At 39.7% G+C, this 18,704-nt stretch overlaps 2 protein-coding genes across 6 annotated transcripts in view; one reads left to right on the top strand and one right to left on the bottom strand.

The window, feature by feature from the left end:
• Positions 1-2,901: 2,901 nt before the first annotated feature.
• On the bottom strand, positions 2,902-5,080 carry dexi (Dexi homolog (mouse)). Of its 2 annotated transcripts, none has more exons than XM_058408353.1 (2): positions 4,017-5,080; positions 2,902-3,511 (listed from the first exon to the last, which is right to left on the bottom strand). In XM_058408353.1, the coding sequence occupies exon 1, from the start codon at positions 4,488-4,490 to the stop codon at positions 4,221-4,223; it is 270 nt and encodes an 89-aa protein (XP_058264336.1). In that variant the 5' UTR covers positions 4,491-5,080; the 3' UTR covers positions 2,902-3,511; positions 4,017-4,220. The 2 variants fall into 2 exon arrangements, with proteins under 2 accessions (XP_058264336.1, XP_058264328.1); XM_058408345.1 differs by having other exon boundaries at positions 4,017-4,214.
• A 249-nt stretch (positions 5,081-5,329) lies between these two features.
• clec16a (C-type lectin domain containing 16A) overlaps positions 5,330-18,704 on the top strand; it is a 50,485-nt gene continuing 37,110 nt past the window's right edge. For 2 of the 4 annotated variants that reach the window (XM_058408307.1, XM_058408326.1), the window contains exons 1-9: positions 5,331-5,541; positions 6,133-6,261; positions 6,349-6,482; positions 6,587-6,735; positions 8,242-8,347; positions 11,760-11,883; positions 13,423-13,597; positions 16,424-16,474; positions 17,028-17,141. In XM_058408307.1, coding sequence (XP_058264290.1) covers positions 5,468-5,541; positions 6,133-6,261; positions 6,349-6,482; positions 6,587-6,735; positions 8,242-8,347; positions 11,760-11,883; positions 13,423-13,597; positions 16,424-16,474; positions 17,028-17,141 — 1,056 coding nt within the window. In that variant the 5' untranslated portion in view covers positions 5,331-5,467. Of the gene's footprint in view, positions 5,542-6,132; positions 6,262-6,348; positions 6,483-6,586; positions 6,736-8,241; positions 8,348-11,759; positions 11,884-13,422; positions 13,598-16,423; positions 16,475-17,027; positions 17,142-18,704 lie in introns of all 4 variants that reach the window. The other 2 variants (XM_058408334.1, XM_058408317.1) reach the window with 2 other exon arrangements.

An 18,704-nucleotide genomic window follows, 5' to 3' on the forward strand; every position in this document is an offset into this window, starting at 1 on the left:
TAGTATGTGTTTTAGTGTGTGTGTGTGTGTGTGTTAGTATGTGTGTTTTAGTGTGTGTTAGTATGTGTGTTTTAGTGTGTGTGTGTTAGTATGTGTGTTTTAGTGTGTGTGTGTTAGTATGTGTGTTTTAGTGTGTGTGTGTTAGTATGTGTGTTTGTGTGTGTGTGTGTTAGTATGTGTGTTTGTGTGTGTGTGTGTTAGTATGTGTGTTTGTGTGTGTGTTAGTATGTGTTTGTGTGTGTGTGTTAGTATGTGTGTTTTAGTGTGTGTGTGTTAGTATGTGTGTTTTAGTGTGTGTGTGTTAGTATGTGTGTTTGTGTGTGTGTTAGTATGTGTGTTTTAGTGTGTGTGTGTGTTAGTATGTGTGTTTTAGTGTGTGTGTTAGTATGTGTGTGTTAGTATGTGTGTTTTAGTGTGTGTGTGTTAGTATGTGTGTTTTAGTGTGTGTGTGTTAGTATGTGTGTTTGTGTGTGTGTTAGTATGTGTGTTTGTGTGTGTGTGTTAGTATGTGTGTTTTAGTGTGTGTGTTAGTATGTGTGTTTGTGTGTGTGTGTGTTAGTATGTGTGTTTGTGTGTGTGTTAGTATGTGTTTGTGTGTGTGTGTTAGTATGTGTGTTTTAGTGTGTGTGTGTTAGTATGTGTGTTTTAGTGTGTGTGTGTTAGTATGTGTGTTTGTGTGTGTGTTAGTATGTGTGTTTTAGTGTGTGTGTGTGTTAGTATGTGTGTTTTAGTGTGTGTGTGTGTTAGTATGTGTGTTTTAGTGTGTGTGTGTTAGTATGTGTGTTTGTGTGTGTGTTAGTATGTGTGTGTTAGTATGTGTGTTTTAGTGTGTGTGTGTTAGTATGTGTGTTTTAGTGTGTGTGTGTTAGTATGTGTGTTTTAGTGTGTGTGTGTGTTAGTATGTGTGTTTTAGTGTGTGTGTGTTAGTATGTGTGTTTTAGTGTGTGTGTGTTAGTATGTGTGTTTTAGTGTGTGTGTGTGTTAGTATGTGTGTTTTAGTGTGTGTGTGTTAGTATGTGTGTTTTAGTGTGTGTGTGTTAGTATGTGTGTTTTAGTGTGTGTGTGTGTTAGTATGTGTGTTTTAGTGTGTGTGTGTTAGTATGTGTGTTTTAGTGTGTGTGTTAGTATGTGTGTTTTAGTGTGTGTGTGTTAGTATGTGTGTTTTAGTGTGTGTGTGTTAGTATGTGTGTTTTAGTGTGTGTGTGTTAGTATGTGTGTTTTAGTGTGTGTGTGTTAGTATGTGTGTTTTAGTGTGTGTTAGTATGTGTGTTTTAGTGTGTGTGTGTGTTAGTATGTGTGTTTTAGTGTGTGTGTGTTAGTATGTGTGTTTTAGTGTGTGTGTTACTATGTGTGTTTTAGTGTGTGTGTGTGTTAGTATGTGTGTTTTAGTGTGTGTGTGTGTTAGTATGTGTGTTTTAGTGTGTGTGTTAGTATGTGTGTTTTAGTGTGTGTGTGTTAGTATGTGTGTTTTAGTGTGTGTGTGTGTTAGTATGTGTGTTTTAGTGTGTGTGTGTTAGTATGTGTGTTTTAGTGTGTGTGTGTTAGTATGTGTGTTTTAGTGTGTGTGTGTTAGTATGTGTGTTTTAGTGTGTGTGTTAGTATGTGTGTTTTAGTGTGTGTGTGTTAGTATGTGTGTTTTAGTGTGTGTGTGTTAGTATGTGTTTTAGTGTGTGTGTGTGTGTGTTAGTATGTGTGTTTTAGTGTGTGTTTTAGTGTGTGTGTGTTAGTATGTGTTTTAGTGTGTGTGTGTGTGTTAGTATGTGTGTTTTAGTGTGTGTGTGTGTTAGTATGTGTGTTTTAGTGTGTGTGTGTGTGTTAGTATGTGTGTTTTAGTGTGTGTGTGTGTTAGTATGTGTGTTTTAGTGTGTGTGTGTGTGTTAGTATGTGTGTTTTAGTGTGTGTGTGTGTTAGTATGTGTGTTTTAGTGTGTGTGTGTGTGTTAGTATGTGTGTTTTAGTGTGTGTGTGTGTTAGTATGTGTGTTTTAGTGTGTGTGTGTTAGTATGTGTTTTTGTGTGTGTGTGTGTGTGAGTGTTAGTATGTGTGTTTTAGTATGTGTTTTAGTGTGTGTGTGTGTGTGTTAGTATGTGTGTTTTAGTGTGTGTGTGTGTTAGTATGTGTGTTTTAGTGTGTGTGTGTGTTAGTATGTGTGTTTTAGTGTGTGTTAGTATGTGTTTTAGTGTGTGTGTGTGTGTGTTAGTATGTGTGTTTTAGTGTGTGTTAGTATGTGTGTTTTAGTGTGTGTTAGTATGTGTGTTTTAGTGTGTGTGTGTGTTAGTATGTGTGTTTTAGTGTGTGTGTGTGTTAGTATGTGTGTTTTAGTGTGTGTGTGTGTTAGTATGTGTGTTTTAGTGTGTGTGTGTTAGTATGTGTGTTTTAGTGTGTGTGTGTGTTAGTATGTGTGTTTTAGTGTGTGTGTTAGTATGTGTTTTAGTGTGTGTGTGTTAGTATGTGTGTTTTAGTGTGTGTGTGTTAGTATGTGTTTTAGTGTGTGTGTGTGTGTGTGTGTTAGTATGTGTGTTTTAGTGTGTGTGTGTTAGTATGTGTTTTAGTGTGTGTGTGTGTGTGTGTGTTAGTATGTGTGTTTTAGTGTGTGTGTGTTAGTATGTGTTTGTGTGTGTGTGTGTGTGTGTTAGTATGTGTTTTAGTGTGTGTGTGTGTGTGTGTTAGTATGTGTGTTTTAGTGTGTGTGTGTGTTAGTATGTGTGTTTTAGTGTGTGTGTGTGTTAGTATGTGTGTTTTAGTGTGTGTGTGTGTGTGTGTTAGTATGTGTGTTTTAGTGTGTGTGTGTGTTAGTATGTGTGTTTTAGTGTGTGTGTGTGTGTTAGTATGTGTGTTTTAGTGTGTGTAAATGGGAAAAAACTACTGAAGAAGAAGAAAGCATCACGATGTCAGAGCTGTATAAAGTGAAATTAATTATTTATTAAATATATATATATATTTATATATACATATGCAGGATATATATATATGTGTGTGTGTGTGTGTGTGTGTGTGTAGTGTTTGTATCTGAAATCCACCAGTGTTCCAACATGTAACAAGCGTGCAGCTCGTCAGACTCCTGGGACGCAGCACACCACACTGAGAGTATCACGTCAGTCTCAGAGGTTTTCACCTCAATCATCTAATCTACCAAAGAAAAGATTCTGAACAAAAAGAAAAGCATGCAGAATTGTCAGACATCTGAGGCGTGATAATGGAGCGTGTTCACTCATTTCACCACGTGTCACACCGTCCGCGGTCACAAATCAAAACTTCTGAATCGGATTAATCAAAATTAGATGATGAAATGCAGTGAAGCCCGATGCAAACCTGAATCTCAGCAGCTTTAATAAAACCTCAGTCTAAAACTGATCCGGCGTGGTGACGAGAGAGCCACGGTGTCAGCCATGAAGTCCCGTCTGACGTCGATCCCATCCAATTTACGGAACGCCGTACGGCGCCTGCTTTTCCCTGGGAAAATTCCACCTGAAGAGAAGACTTGCACGTCGTCCTTCTTGAGCCGGGACAACCTGAGGAGACGCGACAGTGTTGGATTCTGATTAGTTTTCTAGAACAGCAGCTCAGATACTAGTGAAGCTTGATTATGTTAATGCGCTCGCTCTAACGCGCGTTGAAGGGTGACTTGTTCTGTGAAGAGACTGAACGTTTTTGTATCATGTACGGAAAGATACGTAAATGTACGTATTTTGACACAGGAGACACTTAAAGAGGCTGCTGAGGGAATGTGGTTTATAGCTGCTATAACATGAGTAACCTGTTTTCTGGGTGTACGACAGCATTAAATGTAACTGTAAATGGATAAAAAGTAATGTGTATCATTTGTTAAATTGATGTTTTGTTAGGGAAATTAAACACTTGGGGCTTAAAGGAGGTAAGAGGAGCTCCGCTTCGTCACATCACTCTGTTGTTGATTATTTTACTGTTACAGCATGACATGGACTGTGTTTATGTCCTTATTTCTTTAGTGTATGTGATCGTCTGCATCATACGTCAGTACTGAAATGAAGAGCTTACTTCTTTCTGCCCAGATTTCTTCCATATAATGACCAAGGCACCATTTTCTCACAGCTACAGTGATCGTGATTTCCATTCATCATCACCATCATCATCAGCATCGACATCACTCCAGTCTTTGGCTGTGGTACCCACAATGCCTTCCTCCCACCACACACCTGACATATAAGGCTTATACCTCGAGCCATGTTCTCTCCGTGTACTCTATTCCAGATATCCCTCAAACACATCGAACTCTGTGTCCGTCTCGTACGGGACAGAAGCCGGGTCAGAGAGGACACCCAGATCCACCAGAGCCTGGTCCATGTCCTCGGGCAGGAACACAATCCCCACATTAAGCACTATGTATTCCATCAGAAAGGCATAGTAGAGGATGAGGACGTTCACAAAGAAGAGGCCAAGATAAAACATATAGGGAAGGACGTCGAGTAAAGATTCCACAGAATCTAAGCGTAAATAGACGGAGTGTGGCATAGAATCTCAGACATGTGATCTTGTCTCATGGGGCAAATCCTGCAAGCATATGGAAAAGGTTTAGAAGATAAATATGAAGGGCAGAGTGGGCGTCTCCTTCTGGTGCATGACTGGAGTGATTAGAAAGTTTGTCTTTAATCCTGTCCAGTCTGTTAAACGCTGTAGAATGTGGACAGGCCAGCTGCAGCACTCCGTCACACACATCTGCTGACTCTGCAGTCCAGTCACGTCGCAAGTCGAAAAAATAGACGTCTCTGGAAAATCAGCAGGATTTTATCATTCAAAATGTCTCTGAACATCCCAGGCTGTCCAGTCTCACTCCATTTCCTGCACACCAGTCAACGTGGTGTTATTCTATAAAACCCTAATCTTACATTAATATCCATTTTTAACGCCTCGTCTTTCCTAATTTCCTCTTGCTAAACGCCGGGTAGAGTATTTTAAAAATAACGTTATCGGGCACCACTACTTTACTCTTACCCAAAATCTAGTTTAACAAAAATAAAGGTTAAAACTGAGACAAATTGACAATCGGTGTCAACTAAGAAAAACAAAAACAAATGTCGCCTGCATATGACATCACACGCCTCGTTTACAACCCTTCATCGAACGTATACTCTGGTACATGTAGTCCCTAAATGGCGGATATGATTTTGAGTGACTGCTGCTGTGTTTGTAATTAAACTACAAATACCATGTTCGCGGCGTCACGCGCGCCCACGCGCAGCGGTTCAGTTTCAAATCCCGCCCTGAACGCGCTTTAGTGCACTAGATCAGCAGGCGAAATCCGTTCCGTCTGAACTCTAGGTAGTGCGTAAGAGTAGGGCATTAAGGCAGAATTGGATCCACACCCTTTCTTGTCAGTGTCCTAGCTAGCGTTAGCGCTATGTTTTCTCATTCACTACAGCCGTAATGGATCTATTTTAGTCGAGTCGGATAAATAAACTAACGTGTCACGGTTAAAGAAAGCCACCACTATGTTCGGCCGGTCCAGGGGCTGGGTGGGAGGTCAAGGGAAGTCCAAAAACATCCACTCTTTGGATCATTTGAAGTAAGTTGTTGCTAAGAGCGTAACGCACTGTAGCTTAGCATAGTTAGCTAGATAGCGCGAGCTACGTTTCGAAACAAAATTCGTAGCTAGCCGCTTAGCTTTAGACTTTTTGTGCTTTGTCATTATTTTCTGCTTTTAAACATGACGTTTTATTCGCTACTCAGTCAGCAGCTCGGGTTTGCTAGATAACTTAAATCACATTCAGCTCCAGTAACACTGATGTGGATAGAAATCTGACGTGCCTCGTTCGAATCGTTAATTAATGTAAATTTATGCATAATACATGCAGACGTTAATCACGTGACCTTCATTAGGCGCTGCAGGATATCTGCTTAATGATCTACATAAACTGCTCTTAAACACTTCAACAGAAATGACCTGTATTAACACCTTGCACATTATACAGGTGATGAAACCTGAGTAAATGTCATGGTGTCATCTGCATGCTCATCTGTTGTGAAGTGCATGGAAAAAAATGTTGGAGAAAAATAAAGCTTTATTTTATTTAGTTTTGTAAAATCTGTCTAAAACACCTTCTCCTGTCAGTGAGAGTCTGCTCCTCTTCATCCTGCCTTGTCTTGTTGTCCTCAGGTACATGTATCACGTCCTGACCAAGAACACGACGGTGACCGATCACAACCGGAACCTTCTCGTCGAGACGATCCGCTCCATCACCGAAATCCTGATTTGGGGCGATCAGAATGACAGCTCTGTGTTTGAGTGGGTTTCTACCTTTTATAGACTTCTTTCTTTTTGAGTTGAGACACTTTGAAGTCTTACATGCTCTCTCTCTCTATTTCTTTCCAGCTTTTTCTTGGAGAAGAACATGTTTGCGTTTTTCCTCAACATCCTGCGGCAGAAGTCGGGCCGCTACGTCTGCGTGCAGCTCCTGCAGACGCTGAACATCCTGTTCGAGAACATTAGTCACGAGACGTCTCTCTGTAAGCGCTCCACTTTAATCTGGGAATCTGTTGATTTTGTTTTTGTTTTTTTTCCCCTTCCACTTAATGCCTTGTTTTGTTGTGTGCTTTTGTTTTTTCCACAGACTACTTGTTGTCGAATAACCACGTCAACTCCATCATCGTGCACAAATTCGACTTCTCCGATGAGGAGATCATGGCCTACTACATCTCCTTTCTGAAGACGCTGTCGCTGAAGCTCAACAACCACACCGTGCATTTCTTTTACAACGAGGTAAGGCTCTGGTAAGGTCCCGGAGGAAAAATATTGCAACAGCAAAAGCAACTGAAACAGTGAAGAAAATAAATAACCATGTGCATAAATATCAACTATTGAAAAATATGCATTTTGATTTGTTTGTTTTATTTTTTCGGCTCCTTTGTATCGGGGAAAGTTATTGGTGTACTGTAAATGGTTGCACAAAGTCATTTTAGGTACCACATTATTTCAAGGCTGTCTACATAACACCTTCATAGCACATGCGCAAGACTTAACAGCTCTGTATCATGTCCGTTTATTATTTCTTGTAACAGCGTGTTCCGTGTGCTGGGTTTTATTCCTCCTTTTTATAAAAAAATAATAATAATTTAAGAAGGTCAGGTTAAAATTTTTTTATCCGTTTGTTATACAGTTCTCATTCCCTCACCAACCTCTCTAACAAAAATGCATAAATTCCTCGGCTATTCAGAGCTTATGTATCTGTTACGAAGTCCTTATGAAGGCAGCCTTTGAGTAGAGTGATACCTGATGTTCTTTATTCTCGGACACCTCCGAGCCCCGGGGCTGTGCTGGTGTCAGGAGTAGAGAAAGCCTGGAAGGAAGGGTGTGCTGCATGAGAGATTAGTTGCTGCATCATAAACATTTTAGAGTAAATACTTTAGGAAAAGCTTTTTATCAATTCTGTGGCTGTCAAAAAAAAGTAGATCAAAGAAGAGGCTCGAAATAGCGGCGGTCATGTGATGAGGAACTTACACAACACAGATTATACAATCTGTCCATGCTGTTTCTGTCTGTACGGTCCAGCAGCTGGGGCTAACAACAACAACATTAGTAATAATGATAATAATAATTAGTTTAAAGGCTATAAATTAAAATGCATTCAATCGAACATAGTCAAGTCACGTTTTCAGTCTTCTGCACTTGTACTATGAGGCTAAGCAGTATAATAAAAGCCTGTACCTAGTGTGGAGTCTCTCCAGATCTGCAGAATTTCACCAAAATCCTTAACAGCATTTGATTTTAGCTCACATGTTTTTTATTTGTTTATCGTTGCAGTTATTGTTGTTGACCGCTTGTGGAAGAAGTTACTTCCTGTTAAAAGCTATAAACAGTTCCCTCACCAGAAAAGTGTAAACTCTGATCCTAGAATTAATATATTATATATATATTATATATATTATATAAATATCCTAGAATTAATATATTAATAATTATAATAATAACATTTTTATTGTCATGAAGCTCTACCCTACTTTCCTTAAATCTGAAATAATCATCAGACGTTTGCGTTGCTATAGAAACGATAGCTCAGTGAAAGACATGTAAACCTGAGACTTCACTACTGTCAGAGCCTCTGACCAATCAGATTTGAGGATGTCAAAGCGCATGTGTTGGATGATGGACTGCTTTAGTGTTAGAGAGAATATTGTGTAGGTGTAGCAGTGTGACCGCAGCTCTCCTCTCTCTGAGCGACCCCTTCCTCCTGTTGACGTCCTCGCTCTCTGTCTCCCATGCTTCCAGCACACTAATGATTTTGCCCTGTACACGGAGGCCATTAAGTTTTTCAACCATCCAGAGAGCATGGTCAGGATTGCAGTCAGGACTATCACACTCAATGTGTATAAAGGTGAGTGAACGGCTCCCAGCTCTGCACTGCCCCTCTCTCTCTCTCTCTCTCTCTCTCTCTCTTTCTTTCATCACGTCACCACGCTGAAGCTCATGCAGGTAACACACACCTCACCAAGCCAGGACTGTCTAATCCATTACAAGAAATTAAATATTAACAGTTTTTAACAGTGATTAAAATATTCCTCACCTACATAAACTCTTGCAAACTCCTGCTTTATAATAATCTCTCTGTTTTTCTGGGAATGGTATGAGGTTTGTGAGGGTTTTTTTTCCCCTCATGACTCTCACTCCATTCTTCTTTAAATGTTCATACACTTGGGGTGTGACAGATTAAATTCACAGAACCGAGTAGCACTTCAATTTGGATGTCCTTCAGCAACATGCACTCTATTGCCAAAAGTTTTGGTACATCTGCCTTTACATGCACATGCACTTTAATGACCTTCCATTTTATATGGAGTCCTGCCCTTTACGGCTATAACAGCTTCAACTCTTCTGGGAAGGCTTTCCACAAGGTTTAGGAGTGTGTTTATAGGAATTGTTGACCGTTCCTCTGGAAGTGCATTTGTGAGGTCAGGCACTGATGTTGGACGAGAAGGTCCAGCTCACAGTCTCCACTCTAATTCATTCCAAAGGTGTTCTATGGGGTTGAGGTCAGGACTCTGTGCAGGCCAGTCAAGTTCATCCACACCAGACTCTGTCATCCATGTCTTTATGGACCTTGCTTTGGTCACTGGTGCACAGTCATGTTGGAACAGGAAGGGGCCAGCTCCAAACTGTTCCCACAAAGTTGGGAGCATGAAATTGTCCAAAATGTCTTGGTATGCTGAAGCATTCAGAGTTCCTTTCACTGGAATTAAAGGGCCGAGCCCAACCCCTGAAAAACAACCCCACACCATAATCCCCCCTCCACCAAACTTTACACTTGGCACGATGCAGTCAGACAAGTACCGTTCTCCTGACAACCGTCAAACCCAGACTCGTCCATTGGATTGCCAGACAGAGAAGTGTGACTGGTCACTCCAGAGAACACGTCTCTGCTGCTCTAGAGTCCAGTGGCGGCGTGCTTTACACCACTGCATCCGATGCTTTGCATTGCACTTGGTGATGTATGGCTTGGATGCAGCTGCTCAGCCATGAAAACCCATTCCATGAAGCGCTGTACACACTGTTCTTGAGCTAATCTGAAGGCCGCATGAAGTTTGGAGGTCTGTAGCTATTGACTGCAGAAAGTTGGTGACTTCTATGCTGGGCTCCTCAGCATGCACTGACCCCGCTTTGTGATTTTACCTGGACTACCACTTTGTGGTTGAGTTGCCATTGTCCCCAATTGCTTCCACTTTGTCATAATAGCACTAACAGTTGAGCGTGGAATATTTAGTAGTGAGGAAACTTCAGGAATGGACTTATTGCACAGGTGGAAGCCTACCACAGTACCATGCTTCAATTCACTGAGCACCTGAGAGTGACCCATTATTTCACAGACGTTTGTAGAAGCAGTCTGCATGCCTAGGTGCTGGATTTTATACACCTGTGGCCATGGAAGGGATTGGAACACCTGAATTCAATGATTTGGAGGGGGGTCCCAAAACTTTTGGCAATATAGTGTTTTAGGGTTTTGAACCAAAATTATGGTGATGTCTCGTACATGCTAAAAGGCCCGAGAGCTGCGAGTCCTTATTGATACAGCAATGTTTGCATTTGTTTTCGCAACAGGATGCCAGCGTGACACCATGTCAGAGAGCTTGATTGATTTATAAGACTTGAAGGAGCATTTGAGATACGCCAAACAGGAGCGTTTTTTTTTCACAGGGCTTGAATAATCAGTTGGATAATATTCAGTTCCAGTCGCTGTCCAGCCGTCACTACTGATAACGAAGCCCAAAAGTGAGCTCTTGACTCTTGAGGTTTATGTACAATAAGAGTTATCCTGTCACACTGCTGGTGTATACAGAGAAAGAGTTCAACTTCCTGTTTCCTTTGTACAATCCCTCTGTATTGTTCAGATTTCTGAGGGTCTTTATTGATTCCTTGTAGACATGTGTATATTTTTCTAGGTTTGGGAGGGTGTTAAAGGTGCACTTTTATCATTTTGATCTCCACTTGTTCCATTCAGACTCTTTAACCCTATTAACCGTGTGTCTGTTCTTCCCTCCTCCGTCTCTGGTGACTCCTGTGTGCCTTATTCCATTCCAGTCTCATGTAAGTTGGTCATTTTCAGAACTTTAACTCTACTCTTTATGCAGTGCATGCTCACTTTAAAGTTAGTCACTGCTCCTGTTGTGGTTTATTCTGTGCCAAAATATGTACAGACTGAAACGTACATTTTTTCACCACTTGCACCCACTACTTAATTCATAGCTGGTAAATTTCTACATATTTTTTTTTATTCATCATGTTCTGTTAATTTTCTTCTTGTGTACAAGATGCTGGAGATTTCGGTTCACAGCGCTGAGTATCACCCGAGTCCCTGTGTCTTTTATAGCTCATAGTGTTTAAGGCTTTAACGCTATATTTTCATACAATCAGATCACATTTAGAAATATCTCACTCTGATTAGACCACTCAGACTAACATCAGACTCTCATCCACCTCGTCTCCACATAATAACCGCATTAATAATTATTTACTCCTGTCTGAATAGTCGCTATTAATCTTTCATAGAGTCCATATTTTCTACATTGTCATACACTTTTCCCCCCTCTAGGTGGTGCTGTGTTTACATACTGGAGCTACACGTAAACATTAGAAACTTAATCTTTAGATATCTTTTTAATGACTTTCCTTCCTTTTGCTGATTTTTATATCATTTGAATGATTTGAATAATCTTTGTCTTGATTTTATGTTTTATATATTTTTATTATATAACAATTATTTTTAAAAAAATTAAAAATATTTTTAAATATTTTTTATTTTATTTTATATGTTTATTCTGTCTAAAATGGTTATATATAAAATATAATTACAGTTTCTGTAGATTCTCTTAAAATCCCATAGATACACTATATCATAAACCAGCTTTACTCTACCAGTAGGTTAAGTCCATTCATTTAAACTGAAAACAATACATTTTAAGGTTTCAGGATAAAACACTGAATGCTATTTAACATCTTAAATTTAATAAATTTTATCTTTATAAAATATAACCCTATATCTTTATTTTTATCTCAAACCTCCTTCCGTAAATAATATGCCTTTTTTATTTTTATTCTATTTGCGTGTCATTATTATTTTTTATAACTTACAATGAAATAAGTTACTCTAACTCAGTAGTCATGCACTCGCTCCACACTAACAGTTTTATGGCTTGTTAAGGAATGTATATGTGGCTGCTGTTCAGATCAAAGATCATCCAGAAATCTCAGGGTATTGTCAGCTGTGAGTTCTAACATCTCCTCACGCTCTGCAGTGGATAACCAGCACATGCTGCACTACATCCGGGACAAAACAGCCGTGCCCTACTTCTCCAACCTGGTGTGGTTCATCGGCAGCCACGTCATCGAGCTGGACAAGTGTGTGCAGACGGACGAAGAGTAAGAACCATGATTGTGATTTTTTTCTTTTGACTGTTTTACAGCTGCTATAACATAAATGAGAGCTTATTTTACAGATGTCCCACAACATGAAATGTAAATTTACACCGATCATATCATTATGACCACCTGCCACCTACCTCAAACTGGTTGTTGTGGTCATCAAACCGTTCCTGAACCATTTCTGCTTTGTGGCACGGTGCATTATCCTGCTGAAAGAGGCCACAGCCATCAGGGAATACCGTTTCCATGAAAGGGTGTACATGGTCTGGAACAATGCTTAGGTAGGTGGTATGTGTCCAAGTAACATCCACATGGATGGCAGGACCCAAGGTTTCCCAGTAGAACATTGACCAAAGCAGGACACTGCCTCCACCGACTCACCTTCTTCCCATAGTGCATGCTTGTGCCATGTGTTCCCCAGGTAAGAGACGCGCACACACACCCAGCCATGATGTAAAAGAAAACGTGATTCATCAGACCAGGCCAGGCCTTCTTCCATTGCTCTGTGGTCCAGTTCTGATGCCCACGTGCCCATTGTTGGTGCTTTCTGCAGTGCACAGGGGTCAGTGGCTATGCGGCCCCATACACAACAAACCCAGATCCACGGTGTATTCTGACCCCTTTCTATCAGAACCAGCATTAACTTCTTCAGCAATTTGAGCAACAGTAGCTCGTCTGTTGGATCGGATCACACGGGCCAGTCTTCTCTCCCCACATGCATCAATGAGCCTTGACCTCCCATGAACCTGTCTCCGGTTCACCACTGTTCCTTCTTTGGACCACTTTTGATAGACACTGACCACTGCAGACTGGGAACACCCCACAAGAGCTGCAGTTTTGGAGATGCTCTGATCCAGTGGTCTAGCCATCACAATTACGCTTGTCCATCCTGCTTCTAACATCAACTTTGAGGACAAAATGTTCTCTTGCTGCCTAATATATCCCACCCACTAACAGGTGCCATGATGAGGAGATCATCAGTCTTATTCACTTCATCTCTCAGTGGTCATAATGTTATGCCTGATCAGTATAAACGGATAAAAAGTCTGCTTTGATGTAAAAGGAATAAAACACTTAGGAACGTGCTTTGGAGAAAATAAGTACAATTCATGCCACTACACCATTGTTGATTATTTTCCTATAGCAGCACATCAAATGTAACAGTGTGATGTGTATAAATTATGTAGTGAACTGTTTACTTTAGACAGCAGCAGATTTGTGAAAAACAGACTCTGCCATTGTTCAGAGAAGTAACACTAGAGGGCAGTGCAGGACACCTGACCAGATCTTTGTACTCTTTCTGTGCGCTAACAACAAGGAAATCTTTACACACGAGCCTACATATTCACGCACGTTGAATATAATACAGAAAAACAGATTTATTGTTAAAATGAGAATTTAGAAGAATGCAATTTTTTTGTCGTTCCACAGTGTACAACGTGGGGCGCTAAAAATGTTTAAATGTTATCTGTATTTATTTTTTTCCATGGTACTGTGATGGATACATTCATTGAAGTTCTAATTTAATTTCCTCAGGCATAAAAACAGGGGGAAGCTGAGTGACCTGGTGGCTGAGCACCTGGATCACCTGCACTACCTGAACGACATCCTCATCATCAATTGCGAGTTCCTGAATGACGTTCTGACCGACCACCTGCTGAACCGCCTCTTCCTGCCTCTCTACGTCTACTCACTGGTCAGTCAGGAGCAGGTGAGCTCAGCCTAGATGGCTGATCTGGAATTACCTATTAATATGGCAGCATGGAAACTTCTACACTGAATCCCTTTCTGATGCCACTGACTAATCAATCTTAAATACGTGTTTCTGATTGTTTTGTGGTTGTCAGTACTGATATCTGAAACCTGTAACGTGTGAAGTCGGAACTTTTTGTGTAAGCTGTAATGGTAGTAAGAAAACACTGTGTGGTGTTCTGTTACAGGAAAGTAATCAACAACAAGGTGGTGTGGTGAAGATTTTTCCCCCGGCTATAACAGAACATACTGAAGTTTTTTATTCTAGCACAGTGCTAAGAATTTATTATTTTTTGAGTTAACAAATAGCATGCCTTTATTTATGGCTGAATTTATGGTTCCATTTAATGTTTTGGAACATCAGCAGAACAAGTCGCTTCCAGCGTAACTGCTATAAATATTATTTTTTCCACAATCTTTTCTGTATTTTGAAGTTAGTAAGCCAAAAAACAAATACCACAGAAGCATAAACTCTTCTCTCCCGATGCTGAAAATCTTTTTATGTATTTATTTATTTAAGTTCACACTGTACAAGGCCCTGTGAGCTGTAGAAACTACAATGTATTATGATTTGCCTCTGCTGTTGTAAAAATTCCTCAACATCAGGATCCAGAATTGAAGAGCTCCTGAAGCAGATGTGCCAAATAAACCGAATGTTTGTTTAATTTAATGATGATTAACTGAGACGTTTCACACGAACGGTGTGATGTCATTCCACAGACTAACGAGGAAAAGACAGCAGTGTGATGTGCTTCATAACATGCTAAAAAAAAATCAGTTTAATGTTACTGACTGTTTTTTAGGGGTTAGCTTGTTATTTGTTATCTATCTGTCTGTTTGTCTATCTATCTATCTATCTATCTATCTATCTATCTATCTATCTATCTATCTATCTATCTATCTATCTGTCTGTCTATTTGTCTGTCTATTTGTCTGTCTGTCTGTCTGTCTGTCTCTAATCATCTGTCTGTCTCTAATCATCTGTCTGTCTGTCTCTAATCATCTGTCTGTCTGTCTGTCTCTAATCATCTGTCTGTCTGTCTGTCTCTAATCATCTGTCTGTCTGTCTGTCTGTCTGTCTGTCTCTAATCATCTGTCTGTCTGTCTCTAATCATCTGTCTGTCTGTCTCTAATCATCTGTCTGTCTGTCTGTCTCTAATCATCTGTCTGTCTGTCTGTCTCTAATCATCTGTCTGTCTGTCTGTCTGTCTATCTGTCTGTCTGTCTATCTGTTTGTCTGTCTGTCTATTTGTCTGTCTGTCTATCTGTTTGTCTGTCTGTCTATTTGTCTGTCTGTCTCTATCCATCTGTCTGTCTATTTGTCTATCTATCTGTCTGTCTATCTATCTGTCTGTCTGTCTATTTGTCTATCTATCTATCTGTCTGTCTGTCTATTTGTCTTTCTGTCTGTCTGTCTGTCTGTCTGTCTCTTTCTATTTATCTGTCTGTCTGTGTCTATCTATCTATCTATCTATCTATCTATCTATCTATCTATCTATCTATCTATCTATCTATCTATCTATCTATCTATCTATCTATCTGTCTTTGTCTGTCTATCTCTCTGTTTATCTATCTATCTGTCTGTCTATCTATCCATGTATCCATGTATCTATCTATCTATCTATCTGTCTGTCTGTCTGTCTGTCTGTCTGTCTGTCTATCTATCTATCTTTCTATCTATCTATGTCTGTCTATCTGTCTATCTGTCTATCTGTCTATCTGTCTGTCTGTCTGTCTGTCTGTCTATCTCTCTGTTTATCTAGCTATCTATCTAGCTGTCTGTCTGTGTATCTGTCTATTTATCGTTATAGTTATAGTAATAGTGTATTTATAGTTACCTCTGTGACATTAAAGCCTAAAGTGGTGTTATTTATCATTAACACTTTGTCACCAGTGTATTTGTGACATCTCTCTAGCAGGAAGAACACATTATCTGCTTTACTTTGTAAATGCTCATACTGTGTATTACATAACTAGACTTGAGACATGAGTAACAATCACATAATTAAATGTCAGGTTGTGCAATAGACATTCACATTGTGATGCACCGTAACACAAGATTGTCATCGTGATGAACTGTACCTAGAATTTCTCATACGTAGGGTACAGATACGACACTAGCTCATGAACCCTCACCTAGATCCTCTGCTACATTATGGCTCTCTGTGTATTCTTATAACAACACATTTTATAAAGTGTTTATAATATAATCATGTTATACTTGATAGTCACGCTTTAATCGTGTATTTGTATATTATAAGACTTTACACAGAATAGATCATGTGTGTATGGTGTTGTGTGTAATATATAACATGTTTATTAATGCACTAAACATGAGGCACAACTACAGGATTTATAGGCCGTGTTATAGACTATATATGCTTATATCTTATGCAGGTTCTGAATAATCCCACATCTCCCTTTCCTCTGAAGCTCAGCACTTTTAGCTGATTCACACAGATGTGGTCTTATCTTTTTTTGCACTTGTTCATTTTTATTGAAAAGAAAAAAAAAAACATGAGTAATTCTCTGTCGGAGGCAAAACCATGTGCCATGTAGATCTAATCTGGGGTCAGAAGGTGCTGAGTAATTTTCTACAAAAGCATCTGAAGAAAACATTGCAGAATTGCAGGTTAACGTGCAATCATTTCTGGAGTAACACTTCAGTCATTGTAGTGAGTGTGTGTGTATTCATGTGTGTGCTATGATTTGTTTAGCTGTGTCTGATTTAAAAATCTTAGTAATCAGTTTATAAAGTTTTGGTTTTTTTACGTTTTTTATTTAGAGTGAAGATCGCAAGATTAACCCTCAGGTGTCCCTCTACCTGCTGTCCCAGGTACCCCGAACTTTAACCCTTCTCTACTCTAGTCTTTAACATTAACACTCAGAAGATCCTTTCCTCAGAAATAGTCAAATAGAACCGTTTTCACATTTTGTTTTAAAAATAGTCTCAAAATTTTGTAAATTTCCTATTGGGATGAATAAAGTATCTATCTATCTATCTATCTATCTATCTATCTATCTATCTAAAAAACGTTTGACTGGTTGTAAGACACATCACTCCCTTTATATAATTTATTTGTTTTTTTATTTATTTGTTTTGTTTAATATATTAACCTACTTGCAGTTTATGCATTTTTTTAATTACTTTTGTTAAATTAATGCTTAATATCCACGTCTGTTAGAAAGTTTCAGCTGTCTGCAAGGTCTTGGTGCTATAAATGAAAGCGTTTGGACTCGTATAAAAAATTCTGTTAGCCAAAATTAATATTGATATAACACACAAAAAATATAAAAATAGCATCTTAAAGAGATTATTGTTAATAGAAATAATACGTTAATAATAAGAACTGAGTGTGTGTGTGCACCTGCGTTCTTCTGCTCCTCAGGTGTTCCTCATCATACACTACCAGCCCCTGGTGAACGCTCTGGCAGACGTTATACTGAACGGAGACCTGTCTGTGTTCATGCCCCAGACAGAACAGAACACACACAAGAGCTCAGTGAGTCTCTCTCTCTCTCTCTCTCTCTCTCACACACACACACACACACACACACACATATAGCTTACACACTCATATAGCACACACTCTCAGATGCAATATGTTAACATAGTCGCACATACACACAAACAAATGCACCTACAGCATGTATACGCACACAAGATCTCAGTGAGTCACACATACATACAGTAACACACACACACACACACACACAGCATGTATAAATACACCCATGTTCTCAGTGAGTTCTACATACATCCATACATACAGTCCAGAATAATCCAGAAAAAAATATGATACGATACAGATGTTATAAATTGAGTTGCATTTAAAATAATTATTTGATCTCCATGCAAAACCTGACTTAGAACTTGGTGGAGAAACCCTTGTTTGCAAGCACAGAGGTAAGACGTTTCTTAGATTTGCACACATCTCAGGATGGATGTTGGTCCACTCTTCTTTACAGATCTGATCCTTACAGATAAGGTCTTTACTAGTGCCTTGTTACCTTGGTGGTATGTTTTGGGTCATTGTCATGCTGGTAGACCCATCCACTGCTCATCGTCAGTGTTCTGGCTGAGGGAAAGAGGTTCTCATCTAAGATTTTACAATACGTGGCCCAGTCCATTAGCCCCTCAATGCAGCAAAGATGGCCTGTACCTTTAACCGTTACGTTTCCACCTCCATGCTCTACTGTAGAGGTGGTGTTCTTAGTGTCATAGTCCGCATTTTTCTTCCTCCAAACATGGCGAGAAAAGTTGATGCCAAAGAGCTCAATTTTGGTCTCATCTGACCACAGCACTGTCTCCCAATCCTTTTCTGAATCATTTAGATGTCCTTTAGCAAACTTCAAACGCTCCTGTACATTTGCCTTCTTGAGGAGGGGACCTTGTGGGTGCTGCAGGATTTTAATCCATGGTGGCGTATTGTGTTACTAATGGTTTGTCTGGTGACTGTGGTCCCAACTGCATTGAGATCATTCATAAGCTCCTCCGGTGTAGTTCTGGGCTGATCCCTCACTTTTCACATGATCATCCTTACCCCATGAGGTGAAATCTTGCATGGAGCTCCAGACCGACTCGGTGGTTATTTTCGTATTTCTTCCATTTGCGAAAAATCAGTCGTCTTCTTCTCACCCAGCTACTTGCTGATGGTCTTGTAGCCCAGTCCAGCCTTGTGCAGGTCTACCATCTTGTCCCTGACGTTCTTTGACAGCTCTTTGCTCTTGCCCATGGTTGTGGTGAGGTTTGATTAGAAGATAGAGGTTCTGTGGACAGGTGTCTTTTATAAATGTAACGAGTTGTCGTTCTTAAATTGACAGGACTAATCTGTGTCTAATTTCATTGTGAGTTGGCAAACCTCATAGGTTTCAGCAAGGGATCAAATACTGATTTTCCCCATTGTATACACTTTACTGTGTCACTGTGTTTGTGTGTGTATATATGTTAATGAATATGCACACACACACACTCAGCTAAATCACACACACACACACGTATACAGTTTTTATATGTGCATATAAACACAAACGCGGCAAATTGCTTTGAAGAGATGCTCCATGTA

Source organism: Hemibagrus wyckioides, linkage group LG02 (genome assembly GCF_019097595.1).
Source record: "Hemibagrus wyckioides isolate EC202008001 linkage group LG02, SWU_Hwy_1.0, whole genome shotgun sequence".
Classification (NCBI taxonomy): domain Eukaryota; kingdom Metazoa; phylum Chordata; class Actinopteri; order Siluriformes; family Bagridae; genus Hemibagrus; species Hemibagrus wyckioides.